The 15,983-nt window shown below is 38.8% G+C and overlaps 1 protein-coding gene across 4 annotated transcripts in view; it reads right to left on the bottom strand.

The window, feature by feature from the left end:
- Positions 1-15,983, bottom strand: part of GRIK2 (glutamate ionotropic receptor kainate type subunit 2) — a 626,152-nt gene that overhangs the window by 288,798 nt on the left and 321,371 nt on the right. For all 4 annotated transcript variants that reach the window (XM_084624592.1, XM_084624595.1, XM_084624593.1 and 1 more), the window contains 2 exons: positions 13,207-13,350; positions 11,612-11,719 (listed from right to left, as the gene is read on the bottom strand). In XM_084624592.1, coding sequence (XP_084480718.1) covers positions 11,612-11,719; positions 13,207-13,350 — 252 coding nt within the window. The remainder of the gene's footprint in view (positions 1-11,611; positions 11,720-13,206; positions 13,351-15,983) is intronic.

Raw genomic sequence — 15,983 nt, 5'->3', positions numbered from 1 at the left:
GGGGCTGCATTACTCCAGTGTTATGCCCACTAAAATCAACAATTACATGAGTGTAAAATTTGAATAACCAAGTGATAAATCCATACCTTAGCACTTCTCTTTAGGTGTAAGACTATTTTGGTTCCCTTGTCTTATTTTAGTTCATTATGGTGTATAATCCCCACTCAGAACACTGACAAAATTGGGTCAGAGATGCCTGACGCACCCAGTCAGTGTCCAACCTGATGCTTAGACTGTGAGAGCTGAGCCTGGTGTAGGAGGGGATCCCCACCACTGGCTCAATCAATCCCTGTGCCTGGTGAGGTGGTGCCACACCTCAGCCCCTGGGGACCCCAGTCACACTCTCATCCCTCCCCTTCCACCTCCCATGCCGTTGCCACCCCTGAGCTTCTCGCTTTCCCTTTCTCGGGGGTGTGAAGGGAGACCCTCAGGAAGCAGTATTTGTTTTCCCTTTCCTCACTGCTGCTGAACCCCCTCCACCCCACTTCCTGGGCTGCTGTACTCCCTACACACACACACACACACACGGGGTGTGTACTCCACCCCTCCCCCCCAACACACACACACACACACACAGTAGTGCCACTCAGGGCAGTTTTTGTTCAGAAAGGGCCTTAAGCTACTTTTCATACACTGATGTGAGCTCTCTTCCTCACCCCTCTGGAAAATAAGGTGGAGCGCCTTTAAATCTGAGTAAGTAAGGAACTTGAATAACCTTACATAGTAGTATGTTTCAGTTTGTACATGTGAATATCCTTTGGGGAGTAACTATTACTGAATTTCCAGACCACAGGGTTCTAAAGCAGTGCTGCCCAGTCAGTCAACGCAAACTGGAAACCAGTTGCAAGGGGGCAATCAGAAATTGGCACCCACTGGCTAAAAAAGCAGCAAAATCCTGGGGTGATTAGTAACCAGCAGGAGCCCAGGCAGGGAAGGGAAGGAACAGCTCCCTGCCTCATTCTGCTGCTGCCTCCATCACTCAGCCACCCATAAAACGGTGGGCAAAGTGCAGAGATGTTGGGGAAAGCAGTGATAGGTCACTTGTAGAAGAGAACTGGCAAGAAGGGGAGAGATAAGGTAGGAGCTGGGGAAGAGAAGGCTGAGACTAGGGGTGACCTGGGTTTGTCAATGCTGTTCCAGTACAAGACTGAACTGGGTAGGGTTAGGTTAGGTTAATCTCCACTAGCTTTCCAGCATATTCAGCGACTATAGCCTCGCCTCAGGAAAGTCGTCTATGAATAATACAGATGCAGATCCCTAAGGAGATACTTATGGCAATTCCATATGTATATATTATCCATTTCAAATCTTAAATTCAGGAAACAATATTTTATTTTATTAAGCCTGCCTAAAAATTCTGATACCTGTAGGCAATTAAAGTAATTTCCTCCACTACATCTTTCAACATGGGGAGGGATAGCTTAGTGGTTTGAGCATTGGCCTGCTAAACCCAGGGTTGTGAGTTCAATCCTTGAGGGGGCCATTTAGGGATCTGGGGCAAAAATTGGGGATTGGTCCTGCTTTGAGCAGGGGGGGTTGGACTAGATGACCTCCTGAGGTCCCTTCCAACCCTGATATTCTATGATTCTATGAACATAACATGTGTTTCAGTTAATCTAACCACATTTGTGAGTCACTGAGGATTACCACATTAGAATTTTGGTTTTCCTTAACCAAACCTATCTAGTCTCATAAGTGGTTGCATCATTTAAAGGAGAATTTCTTTGTGTGTAAAAAAAAAAAACCTACTATTTTATCTAAATAGATATACTGATAGTTGCATGTTACTGCATTCTGTTTATCTTTTTTGAAAATTGTGAATAAAGAATTTTAAAAATTGAAGGAAATGGAGGGCCAGACTGACATAGGTGTGCCATCTTACACATTCTCTCTTTTGGGTGAGCAAAGCGTCAACAATTTATACCATAGATATGACAGACACTGTTATTGTTCGCAAGTAATACAACATATCAACATTCTACTAAAAGCTATTTCTCCATGAATGAAAGTAAAAGATGAAGATTAACGTTGGCACCAAATCCGCAGCAGTCAATTTGTTTAGTGCAATTGTTTTAATTCTCAAACAGTCTTAAGAACTGAATAGATTTAGTTATGTATGTTTATTAAAACTGGAAACCAAATAATTCCCTTAAGGCAAAAAATGTAGTGGAATCCAACCAAGGTAATTTATTATGTATAATTGCAATCTAGCCTCTCTATGGCAATCTAAACATGTTGAGTATTATAAGGTACAAGTTTAAAGGGAGGTTTACATAGCAATTGCAGTTATGAGCAAAACTTTATCATCAGATCTAAGACAGTTGTGGAGGAGAATTTAATCTTCAAATCCTTATTCACATAAGTAGCCTTATGTGAGTAGCCTCATGACGTCACTTAAATTACTCTTGTGAGTAAGAATCTCATGTGAATAAGGGTGCATAAACAGGCCCTAAACACTCACAATTTTTAGTTGCAGCCAAAGAAAACTACAAGTGTATGTTCCTACAGGATACATATTTATAAAAAACTAGGCTTTTGGACTACTTGGAGATCAACATTCAGCATTGACTTTCACATTGTTCTCCAATAGAAAGGCAGCCAGCAATGTCAAAAAGGTCTTGGGGTGCTGCTAAGATACAGATGAACCAAACATAACAGAAGGGGACAAGGAGCAGAAAATGGAGAAATCTTTATTGAACCACAGATAAGACAGTCAGTTACTGACTCTCAGAATTATATTATTATTAAGGGTCTATTTAGCTTGACATATTGCGGAAATTGCAGATTCCACAATATTAGGCTTCCACTGCAATTTTGACAGCAGGAGTGTGCAGGGCTGACAGTGGAAGCCCCCAGGGGCAGGAGGGGTGCTGTCAGCCCCAGGCCCTTGCTTTCAGCCATGGGCAGATGATATTGGGAACCGCTGCTCTGAGCCTTTTGTTCCTGCTCTCAGCCCCAGGCCCCTGCTCTCAGCCCCGGGTGGCAGACAGCAGAAAATCACAGGAAATTAATAGACTTTATTACTGCAGTTATTACTTTTCCATGGTTTGTCCTCAACTCTGCTGCAATTTTTTGACAATCATCCCGCAATTCAAGTAGGGCCTTAATTGTTATGTAATTAATCTCTACTAACAGAACTGTATGTCTTATGATTAAGAGAAATCAGTTATTTGTAGGCAGGTATATACACAGTTCCACTGGGTCAATCAATCAAATAGATCCTTTCACTACAATATTAACAGGGTTTTCGTGACATTTATCTGACACTGGCTCAATATAAACATAATAAAAAAAAATGAAAGGATATCAGAAGTCTCCTAAAAATATTCAGTGTGTTCTCCAAAAAAATATAGAGTTCAGCAATACCAAAAGATATGGTCTGGAAATATCCACTTGCATTTTAAAATGAATTAGCTTCATTTGTGCTCAAACATCTTGTATTCACTTTTCACAAAGATTAGAGTAACTGAGTTTCCTCCCACACATGTTCATGGAAAGAACTTCAAACGTGAATAAAATAAGTTTGAATTTGCACAATTATTTGTGCCAGAATAAAAAAAAAAAAACCTTGGAAGACTAATGTAAACACTATCAGAATTCACAAATGAGCAGTTAGTCGAAGGTGTGGAGAAAAATATCACTGTGCAAAGGAAGGCCCGCAGATTCTATAGTAATCTAAAATAAAGTATCTGGGAAAAGGCAGTGATTTAGCTTAGTTCTTCTGAAAGCTCCAGAACAGCCTCAACAAATCTGCTGCAAAATGTTTGAAGTGGTCTTTTTGTGTTACCACATATCACGTTGTAAAGATCTGCTTTTAGTCATGTCAATAACAATCTAGCAAAAAATTATTTGTGAAAAAATTCTATTCCACTTTCTGTGGAAATGTAAGAAATCAAGTTTTTAGCCTCCTGTTGAACACCCTCATATTCCATTCGAAGCTACTATATTTGCCAGGAACAATCTGATTTAATACAAATCCTCAGACTCTGTAAGACGTGTATTGTACTCATATTGAAACAGAGCTTGGCTGAATTCATGTCTAGACTACAGAGGAATTTACTGTGTGTCAGTCAAATGAGACTTTCTATGCAATTTATTGCCTACTTAGACCGTAGATAAAATGTCATTTTTATAAATAACCAAATGTTCTTTCGCTGTTATTTTCAGAATTACCCTCAAAATGTTGACATTTTTCTGACTGAGAGGTGCCCAAACATGCATGTACTGATCTAGATGTGGTGCCTTTAGTGTTGCAATAAGAGGGATCATCATCTCGAGGGTCTGTGATGCAAATTTGTCAAATGTGCAGCCAAAATCACATTGGCTTTTTGTCCCATAACACATGACAAGCTCCTATATAGTTTGCTGCTCTCTCATTTTTTTATAGTTATTAGACATTTCTATAGTGCTTATTCAAAATCTGAGCTATCATCTTTTTGGTATTACTACTTCCCATTTAAGTCCTTCCCATTTAATCTCCGAGTTCCATATTCCATTTTCCTCAAAAATATTTAACTTACTTGTTTGAAACTCATTTTGTTATTGCACATATTTCTGATCTCTCCAGATTTTTGTTCATTTGTTTGTCCTCTCTGGCATTTGCATAGTAATATACCTCTCACTTTCATATTTGTTAATTTAAGTAATGTGCCATGCACTCCTCCTTCCAGGTCATTAATGAAGATATAAAATATAACCCAGTCCTGCAGTGTAATACTGGACAATATTTTTCAACTCAATTCATGCCATATATTCATGTCTTTCAGCCAATTTTCAGTCCATTTGATAGTGTTCTTGTCCAAGGCAATTTTATTCTTGTTTTGCTAGTAATATTTCATGACACAATGTATCAAATGCTATATTAAAGTCCAGGTATAGTGGGGACCAACTTAAAGTAATTTTCCCCCGCAGAACAGCCTTATTATAAATTATCCTTCACTATAATCAGAGTGATAATTTGCTTTTTATAATAGATTGACACTCCCAAATTGTTGCACTGTACTTAATTTAGGTTTCACTATGTCCAAATTCATTAAGGAGATTCTGCTATACGTTGTTTACTGAACTCTAATTCTTCATTTTCATGTATTATTTTAAAAAATCAGGTTTGTCTGGCATTTCTTGCTATTTGTACATTCATAGTGTTTTATTGCTTACAGGTCTATTATTCTCTAAGGCCAATATTTTTCAAAAATGGGAGCATCCAGGAGAATTAATCTGGATTAATTTCAGGTGAATTTCAAGTGGATTTGTTAAGCCATATTAAATCTCTGTGTGAACACTCTCCTGCAGAATTAAAGTGGTGGTATTTCAGTTTAATTACTTTGGAAAATAATTACACTAAACCAAATTAAGGCCATTTTATTTCTGAACAACAGGAATTTAATGTGGTTTAACTAATCCACTTCAAATTCACACCTTTAGTTAATTCAAATTAATTTTCCTGGATGTCCCCATATGGACAAACCCTTAGGCATGGTCATTCTGATGCAGGATCATTCCCTACTGCACTATCTAAGGTTTTTATTTAGTACAGTTTTACGAGTCCCAAGAGATGGGTCTTCCACCACTTCTCTTTGAAGGCTATTCTGCTGCTTGAGCCACCTAACTGTGAGAAAGTTTACCACAATATATAGCCATAATTTTCCAGTTTGTTAATTTCATAGTTCTACTCACTTCCCCATCTTTGTTGTGTGTACTCAAATGCTTATAAACCAATATATCATTCTCAGTCACTATTTACCTAAAATAAAATACTTAAACTCTTCAATTTTCTATTAAAGCCAATTTCTCCACCCGATTATTTTTGTTGTTCTTACTGCAGTTTGTCAATATATTTTGGTAATAACCCAAAATGAATGCAATATTTCAGTGAGGTCACAATAAAACACATAGAAAGGGATTACTAACTTCCTGCTCTGTGATACCTTTGTAGCAGGCAGCTCAAACTAGTGGTTTTTTGTTTTAGATTTTTTAACCTCCATGGCCTACTATGTCTATTTTGCCATCTCTTACTGCTTCCCAAGTTTCTCCCTTCTCTTAGGTATGTGTGTTTTAGATTATTTTCCTCCAGATGTATATCTCCAATCTTTTCCAAACTGAAAAATTTCTGACTGCATTTTCTTCCCAAATTTCTAATCTCTGCGGCTCTTTGTTTCACTTTTGTCTTGACTGTGCTTCATATCTCCTAATTTCAACTGTATCAACTGTCAATTTAATTAACATGTTTTTTGCTCCCTCTTCCAGACCTAAAATTATGTTTAATAAGGCCAGACATAACACAGATCACTATGGAAGACAATAGACACTTCCTGTAGTTCAACATGTTGTCATTTATCAATATTTTTTGTTGATGGTGTTTCAGACAGCTTTCAATCTACATGACACTGTTTCTATCCAAGTCAATTTGCATTAATTTTTCAAATAAGATTGTGAAATACAGTATCAAATACTTTACTGAAGTCCAAACATATTATATCCACTGTATTCTTTTCATCCACTAATTTTGTATTTCTATCAAAAAAAAAGCAATCAAGCTTGTCTGGCATAGTTTATGCTGCTTATTGTTCTTATACTCCTCCAGTCCTCTGTGTCTGTACCAGATGCTTGCTTTTTTATTTTTTTGTTTCCTGTATCCAACTATTTTATTCCTGTATTTCACTGTTATTCATTATTAAATTGCATCACATTGGTTTTGTTAATGCTTCTGAAACATATTATAGGGCCGGATCCTGAGAGGGTCTGAACATCCTCAACTCTCTCATATCAATCAAAGCTGAGGGTGCTCAGCACCTCTCAGAATCAGGCCCACAGTGCTACTTCATCTCTTCCTCAAGGTACCCACCAATAATAATACCCAGTTTTGATAACTGTATCCCTTCTAGTTATTATGTATTCCCCGTATTTCTTGTAAAGTACATAAATATTTATGTTTGTTGTTATATATATACACACATACATATGTGTGTGTCTGTAGATCATTTCCATCCTTTCTCATTTTCAAATAGGAATCATATACCCACCACCCTAGCTTAAAATCTATTTAGCAAGCTCAGTTTTAAATCCATGTTTGTTAATTCTTCTGATGAAATGGAGATCTATTGCAGACCATTCCTCTCTCATCAAAGAAAGCCTTGTAGTGCTCCATAAAAATAAGCTCCTTCTCTCTGTTCCATCAGCTAGTACTCACTGGCTATTCTCCAGAATCAGTCTTCTCCCTTCTTCACACTCACATGTGGCACAGGTAGACTCTCTGTGATGCTCACCTGTATTGCTGTCATAATCAGTTCTATTCCCATGCCTCTAAAGTCATCCTTGATTCTACAGAACTATTAGCCCCACTTTTCTCATTTACTTCCATGTGGACTGCAATAAGTGGATATTCATTACCATTATTTAGGTTCTCTTTGGCCCGTCTTGTAGTATTCTTTTTTCTGTCTAAGGATCCAGAATATTTAAAAAAAAATGACTCTCTTGATGGCTTGGACCATATTTCCATAACAACCATTTGCCAGTCAAAATAACTTAACTCTTGCTTCTGGTGGCTCCCTTTCAATCATTACTCAGGAGACTGATTGTCCTCAGTCTCCTTTTAGTCTATTTATTCCCTAACTCATGAAGGCCAGAGTGTGTGTCACTGGTGACTAGGTTGAACAGCTCTGTCATAAATATAAAGGAAAGGGTAACCACCTTTCTGTATACAGAACTATAAAATCCCTCCTGGCCAGAGGCAAAACCCTTTCACCTGTAAAGGGTTAAGAAGCTAAGAGAACCTTGCTGGCAATTGACCAGAATGACCAATGAGGGGACAAGATACTTTCAAAGCTGGGGGGAAGAGACAAAGTGTCTGTCTGTTTGTGTGATGCTTTTGCCGGGACCAGGTCAGGAATGCTCTTCAGAACTTCTGTTAAGTTAGTAAGTAATCTAGCTAGAAATGCGTTAGATTTCCTTTTGTTAAAGGGCTGGTAAAAATAGGTTGTGCTGAATGGAATGTATATTCCTGTTTTTGTGTCTTTTTGTAACTTAAGATTTTGCCTAGAGGGATTCTCTATATTTCGAATCCGATTACCCTGTAAGGTATTTACCATCCTGATTTTACGGAGGAGATTCTTATACTTTTTCTTTAATTAAAATTCTTCTTTTAAGATCGTGATTGCTTTTTTGTTGTTCTTAAGATCCAAGGGTTTGGGTCTGTGTTCACCTATGCAAATTGGTGAGCATTTTTATCAAGCCTTCCCCAGAAAAGGGGGTGTAGGGCTTGGGGGGAAGACGTCTCCAAGTGGGCTCTTTCCCTGTTCTTTGTTTAACATGCTTGGTGGTAGCAGCATAGGGTTCAAGGACAAGGAAAAGTTTGTACCTTGAGGAAGTTTTTAACCTAAGCTGGTAAGAATAAACTTAGGGGGTCTTTCATGCAGGTCCCCACATCTGTACACTAGTTTTCAGAGTCGGGAAGGAACCTTGACAAGCTCTATACTGTTTCCCTTCTCTTCTTCCTTGTTGTCTGTCTCCCTTCATACTTCACCATATCCATCCCATCCTTGGTCTCAAGTGGCTGGGTCTCTCATAACAGTCCCTCCCTTCGTGAACTGATTCAGCTTCTCCTACTGTTTCAGACCCTTCACTTTTTCTTCCAGAATGGAAGTCAGCTTGCACTTCAAGCATATGTATCCCACCTGGCATTCACACAGATAAAGTAACATTTTCTGCAATTGGCTGTCCGTTTCTTTGGTGGTCATATCTCAGTTACTGCTAATACCACTTGCTCTCTTGCTGAATCAAGAATCTACTATAAATCTTCATTCTTAAACGCGCTTGAGGAATAACCAGTTTGAGGCTCTGTGGTTGTATCATTGCCACTAGGCTAATATGAAGCCTCTAGTAGTGGATTTGGGATAGGATTAATATAACAATGAATATTATTTACATTAAACTCCTTTATTCAGTTATACATAAAGCTTTATGGAAAAAGGAAATGAGAATCCTGTTGCATATTGCAAAATTGACTTCTTCTGCTCTGTATAGTAGAAGTAAGATTTGGGCATTCGTACCTTGGGGCAGTATTTGGCAAAGCTTTCTCAGGAGCTAAGGGAAGCCACATATGAAGGGCTTGTAAATGCAATTTATAACTTTATATTGTTCCGCCTGCTGTTAAGAATTTAGTATTGCAAGGACAGCAACTCCCTATTGAAGAGGGGAAAACTAAATGGGTTCGTCTCTAAGGCGCCACAAGTCCTCCTGTTCTTTTTGCGAATACAGACTCACACGGCTGCTACTCCGAAACCTACTCAATATTAGTTGGTTTGTATTGTTTTGTTCTATTTTAGGTGCTTTGTTGCTGTTGGCCCTTTACATCTTCTTGATTGGAAGTTGTAAGGTGGAAAAGCGGTTTAATGAGAAAGGAAATATGTATTTACAAATACGTATATAAAGAAAAAAAAAGTGAGGCAGATTGAGTGGAGAGCACTGATTAACTAAAACCAGTAAAAGGTGGAACCAAGGGACTATCAATCTGGTCTATAGCCCCCTGAGCTCATTCCAGCCTGGAAATGTTCCAGTTTAAGAGCCCAGCTGGACTAAGACCTCTGATTCAAGTTAGACACTCACTCAACCTAAGTGAGGCTCTTGTGATGGTTATATCTCTGAATAAGAGGGGCTTTTGCCAGATGCCTTCGTGTCCTTGAAGGTGGATTTCGGTGGTTTCATATGATTGTTGCTATTAGAGTTCTGAAAGTTAAAAATAAAAGTTCCCTATTTTGATACTTGATGGACTCCTGATTTACACTCTGCTTTAATTGTTTATGCTGTATTTACTGATTCGATGATCCATGCTACTACAGTTGTATTATGACAACCTGCTCCTGTCATTTGCAATCACTTTCATATCTCAGAGCAAAGTTTTCAAATGTGTTTTCCTATAACTAGGCACCTATATTCATAAAGTGTAGGCACTTAAATGAGAGGTCTGATTTTCAGAGCTGGTGAGTGCTCATCTCTACATCCCCTCTCCTGGTTCTCTTCTCTGCTCCACACATTTTCCAAGATAGTCTTCCTCTTTCAATCAGACTCAATCCCAAATCCCCACAGCTCACAAAATTTGGCCCATAGTGGACTAAAGTATTATGTCATTTCTCTCAGCAGACCCAGCTTTGCTCCACTATATTCCTGTATTCAGCGCAAGCATACATGATGCCTCTCTTAGTTAGAGGGAAAGATTAACCTCTTCCTTGTTAACCTCTGCACATGTTACATTGGACATGGATTGGGAGAGAAATCAGGCCAAAATTTCAGACATGGGTGCCTATTGTTAGGCACGGTATATCCACAGCTATCTTAAGAAAGCTGAAGATGAAATGAGAAATGAAGCTCTGTATGTTTCTCTTCCCCTCTGTAATGTAGCTGAATTAAGCCACACTTGATAACCTTCTTTTGGAGTCAGTTGAATAAGGTCATGCATTATGTAGTAGATTTTCAATGGAGCTCATCCTCCAGCAGCTCCCACTGAAACACCTACATATGTGGCCAAATTTTCAAAATTGTTCAGCACCCAGGAACTCTTTCAAAAACAATGACCTGTCCAGTGCACTGGACACTTCTGAAACACTGGCCATTTCATTTAGGGACCTAAAGTGGAGCTGAGCAACTGTTTTGAAAATCTGTGCTGCAACTCTGGCACTATTAAAATCAATGGGAAACCATTGACTTCCAGGGAGTAGAATTTCAAGCCTGGTCCAAATTATGGGTGTGCTGCACTTCTTTCAATGTATTGCTATCAACCTTAATTTTGGACTGGGGTTGAGCAAATCCCTGTTGACTGTACGTTTAGCGCTTATGGAGAGGGACAGATACTCTCCATTTGCTTTCTTGTTTTAAAACAGAAAGCTGTTTAAATTTCACCTCGACATTCAGATTCCTCCCCACATTATTACCCCATCTCCCCAGAATTTCCTAACAAAACCTGATTAAAAGATAACAAACCATCTCTAGAAACCCCCAGCCCTACTTCTAGAAACACTCAGCTCAGTATCCAGCCCTCTGTTTCCATCATCCTCTTTTGCAAAATATATGCTTGTTATTTACCGTCTCTTGAGCACCCTACAAAATTGTCTTAAGCATTTAACTTGTTATACTTAAAAATGCTACTCTATCATTTTTGGTACGGTTCTATGGTTATATGTTGATTATTTATATCTGGTGACTGATATTCTGTAATCGCTCTATGGATATGAGCTGTATACGCAAATATTCAGAGCAAAACCCAAGTGTTTCTTAATTATAATGGTAAAAAGACCCTAGCTAATGAAGGTAGTACACATTCCCATAGTTCTAGCATAACACATTGCCCAAAACAAAATGCTGAAGTTGTCCTAAGTAATACTTTACCTCAACTTCCAAATTGTGAGTTAATTCTATTTCCATCACCATAAACATAAGGGGTTTTTTTTATAAGGTTATTAAAGGCTACCTCCTACTTAAGAGCACAAACATGAACCTACATTCAATATGATGCAGTTGTAACATGGTATAAATAGATCTCTCATACAGGGAAAGTATTTAAATTTTTTTTAATACTTCACATTATTCTCCAAGCAAATAGGATGAACATGTCAAGTACCTTTTCAAGACCTTCTTCCTTGAGGCTGATCACATCTAAATCAAAATCTGTCCTTAAGCCATTGGTTTTGTTGAAAGTTATCCTGCCTGTGAGGCCTTCCCAGTGGGCCTATGGAAGAAGAAAAATAATTTCCATAAATAAGCCACACAAAAAAAAGAACAAAAAAATAATTTCTACCAAAATGGGAATATTAATGATTCATTACATTTAAATGATTCACCTTGTGGCTGATCTAAAGATAAAATAATTTCATATTCATTTCTGAGATTCTCAGGGTTTTTCCTAATTAAACCAACCTTTCTTTAATCTCTGTACACAATTTCTTAACAGCCTTCCATTTTAGCCAATAAAAATTGGTCTTAGTGTGATGAAAGACTGTTTCCATTAACTCTTCTCAGACATTTATAATTACCATTTTTATTTTCCCCACTATATGTACTGGATTTGTTTAATTTCTGTCATTTTTCTTTTCTGCAAATAAAGTCTTGATGCTGTGAGGTGCTGAGCCTCAAATCCCTTTGAGACAACAGGCATCGACAGGAGTGCTGGAACAATTTTTATAGTGGGATTGCAGAGAGCCATTTAAACAAACAACGTCAAGCCTGGGGGTGCGGCAGCGCTCCCAGGACCCCTAGTTCCAGCACCTATGACATTGAGGGACCTGAGTCAGCACCTATCAGAAATGAACGCTTAATTTTAGAAGGCACAATATATTATTTTCTTATAATTTTTAAGTGGTAGAGCCTAATGATGCCATTAATGGGTTCTGCAAGCATGGTCATTGTTAATAACTGAAAATAAGAAGAATATCACTCTCCCAATGTATCTGTTATAGTGAAAGCATTCAAGAGGAGATGTCAGAAGAGCAATTTATGATCTTGCAAGTAGGCACCGTTAAAAATGGAAATTTACGACACTGCTGTATTTATCTTTACCACATTATTTCCTCTACTGACAATGGAAAATTCAGAGGTAGGCACTTACGGAACAACATATTTGAACAATGTACCATGCTGACCCTCAACGTCTTAAATTATGCATGATTGTATAAGGACTAAATTTTAAATAAAATCCAAGAGAAGTTACATTGAGGCAAAACATATAAATTTAAGACATTTATGGGGAAAAATAATCCAGCCTATAGATTTTTACGTTACCAGAGCTGTACAGCATAAATAGCGAACAGATTAAAGTGGAAAAGGCTGAGGTAAAGGTTGCCTGGGAAGTGGTGGACCAAGGAATATAGGCTAGAATTTTGCTTTTAGAATTATTACATATTTGCTTCTGTGATCATTTTAGCATCACAGAAGTTCCAAGAAAGATCTATCAGCAAAACATTTCATTTTGTCTATTTGCAGTGCAGTACTTTCACCCTTTTGTGGTTTTTATATTTATAAATTGCTCCTGTATGAACAACCATATGAGCAGTTTTTAAACATAAATGAGGCTTTGACTGGAAGTCTCCCCACACACAACAAGCAGAAAGAGTCCCACCTGCTGGTAAAAAAAAAATTAAAGTAGACTAAGGGTGGGAGGAAGATGGGATGGAGGATAGGGGTAAGAAGAAACCAGAACATATTTTATTAATGACATACCTCTTTAATGAGACTCATAAAGCGGGTCCCAAAGCGCCATGGTTTGTGCCGATTACACTGTAATGAACTGACAGTCATCTGTGGGAACTGCTGGACAGCCACTGACACCACATGAACTGCATCATACATTAAAGCTGCGTCCGTCTGAAATTAGAAAGAAATCAATGCAGTGAACACAAAATTGAAAGTGCATGACAGAGAATAAAAAAAGAGAAAGAAAAAAATCTGTCCTGCTGTTTGTTATAATGCAGTGTGACAGGGTCAGGCCAGATGGCTACAGGAGAGTGATAGAAGGCAGATATATTAGCCCCAGGTTAAGTAGGTCCCTTTTCCCTAAGAAAGGTAACAGGGAAGGTTCCAGAACAATCAGGAACCTTCTGGAGACAATTAAGACTGACAGGCTGATTAAAACACCTTCAGCCAATCAAGAAGCTGCTAGAAGCAATTAAGGCAGGCTAATCAGGGCACCTGGGTTTAAAAAGGAGCTCACTTCAGTTTTTGGTGTGTGTGTGAGGAGCTGGGAGCAATGTGTTAGGAGCTTAGAGTGAGAATGCATACTGTTGGAGGACTGAGGAGCACAAGCATCATCAGACACCAGGAAGAAGGTCCTTTGGTGAGGATAAAGAAGGTGTTGGGAGGAGGCCATGGAGAAGTAGCCCAGAGAGTTGTAGCTGTTGCACAGCTGTTCCAGGAGGCACTCTAAACAGCTGCATACCAGGAGTAGAGGGCGGGCCCGGGTTCCCCCCAAACCTCCCAACTCCTGGTCAGACACAGGAGGAGATGACCTGGACTGTGGGTTCATGAAAATGGCCAAACTGAGGGCTGCTGTGAAGCTCCAAGGTGAGCAAATCCACCAATAAGCGCAAGACCCACCAAGGTAGAGGAGGAACTTTGTCACAGCAGGCAGAAAACCATATGACTGCTTATGCAGCACTGTCAAATAAAACATAGTTACCAAGTTCCTACATCAGAAATGTCAAGCTCTTCAGTTTTAGCTTTTCTTTTTAAATCCAGATATAAGGGCCCAATTACATACTATCTGGGATCACTGCAGAGCTCTGACAACTAAGATGACTTGTTTATAATATTAAAAAAGAAGTACCTTCAGGGGCTATTTAAATCACACTATGCATGTATAAGTCAATGAGCAAGTTATTCTCTTGGGTCAGGAGAAAGATTACAAAGGCCTCAGCTAAGAAGGAACATACACAGGCAGTGAAAATAATATTTTTTCCATTTTAGAAGTACAGAGAAGATACAATCCCAAAGGTGCTCAGCATATTCACTAATCACTTTTTAGGAACTCAGTTTAATCCCTAGGGTTGATTTGACCATTTTTTCTCATAAATGAGAGGCAATTCAAATTTACATTAAAATTCATATTCATTTTAATTGTTATCTTGTGCCCCTCCAAATAAATAGTCTTTTTACGCTCAGTAAATGCTAACCAGCATCATGCTCACAGCATTGAGCTACTCACTCAACCGACACACTACACTGTGCAAAGAAACCAATATGTCTCTTTCATTTTGTTTGATAAATAGTGGCAAGTGTTGCCACCAAAACTGAGAAGAGGACCTCAGACTCAGCTGGTGGAAATGAACTCTGCCATCTGCTCACCATACCATAGAGAAAAAGGACCTATTTCCCCTTCTCATTCACATAATTAGTGAGCTGTGAAATGAGTTCTTTAATGGATAGGAAACCTGGAGATTATTGCACTTGTCACAATACAATACAATGTAATACAAAATGAGCTTATGCAAATGCATCTCAGGGCATTTTACAATATGCAAAAGTGCTATGCCTTTATAGACCATAAGCCACGTTTAGATTGAAATAGGTCTCCTGAGGTGACATTTCAAATTCAAATGGGAATAAATCCCAATTTCGAAATAGTCAGTACAATGGCTTCAGATGATTCAAGCAGCAACTAAGCTTGTACTGATACTACAACTCAGACAAAAAATACACAGATCCTAAATTGTTCACCACCTAATAACTCATTAAAATATTTTTAAGGCCAAATTGATATCTGAGAAGGAGCCAATATAGCTCCCAAAAGCTGGAGTAATATACAAAGTCTGCTGTGTATAAATTAAAATTCTGGTGACCGCATCTTGCTAAAGTTGGAGCTATTCAATATTTTCTCAAGGAAACCATAAAATAATGTACTACACATTAGTCTAGCTCAGATTTCAAATGTATGTGCTATGGTCTTCTTGCAAGAGGGTATTTTCACTGCCCAACTTCTAACTATATTCCCCGAACCAAAGACAGGAAAAGCTAATCACACATCTCCTCTAGCAATCAGTAGTCAGAATGCTTTCCATAGTGATCATCACCATTTTTAGAAAAAACAGAGATAAGAACAATTTTATTGAAAGAGAGAGACAGCCAACTGCAACAAATAGATTAAACTAATCAACAACTAAGCCTCCTTCATATTAAATTTGTCCCACTCCATCCATGAACAAATATGTCTGGAGGAGGACAGTATGTAGCTCCTGGAAGCAGTGGCACATCTGCCCTCTGGCTCCTATGCGTAGGGGACTCCTCATGCTTCCCCCACCCCAAGCACCGGCTCTGCAGTTCCCATTGGCTGGGCTTCCCAGCCAATGGGAGCTGCGGGGGTGGCACCTGTGGATGGGGCAGTGCACAGAGCCGCCTGATCGTGCCTCCGCATAGGAGCCAAAGGGGGAACATGACACTGCTTCTGGGAGTTGCCTGGGGTAAGTACTGCCTGGAGCTTGCACCCTTGACCCCCCTCCCATGCC

The sequence above is a fragment of the Lepidochelys olivacea genome (assembly GCF_965140295.1).
Source record: "Lepidochelys olivacea isolate rLepOli2 genome assembly, chromosome: 3".
Taxonomy (NCBI): Eukaryota; Metazoa; Chordata; order Testudines; family Cheloniidae; genus Lepidochelys; species Lepidochelys olivacea.
Note: the sequence above shows the minus strand (reverse complement) of the source record. Positions and strands in the feature narration are given on the sequence as shown.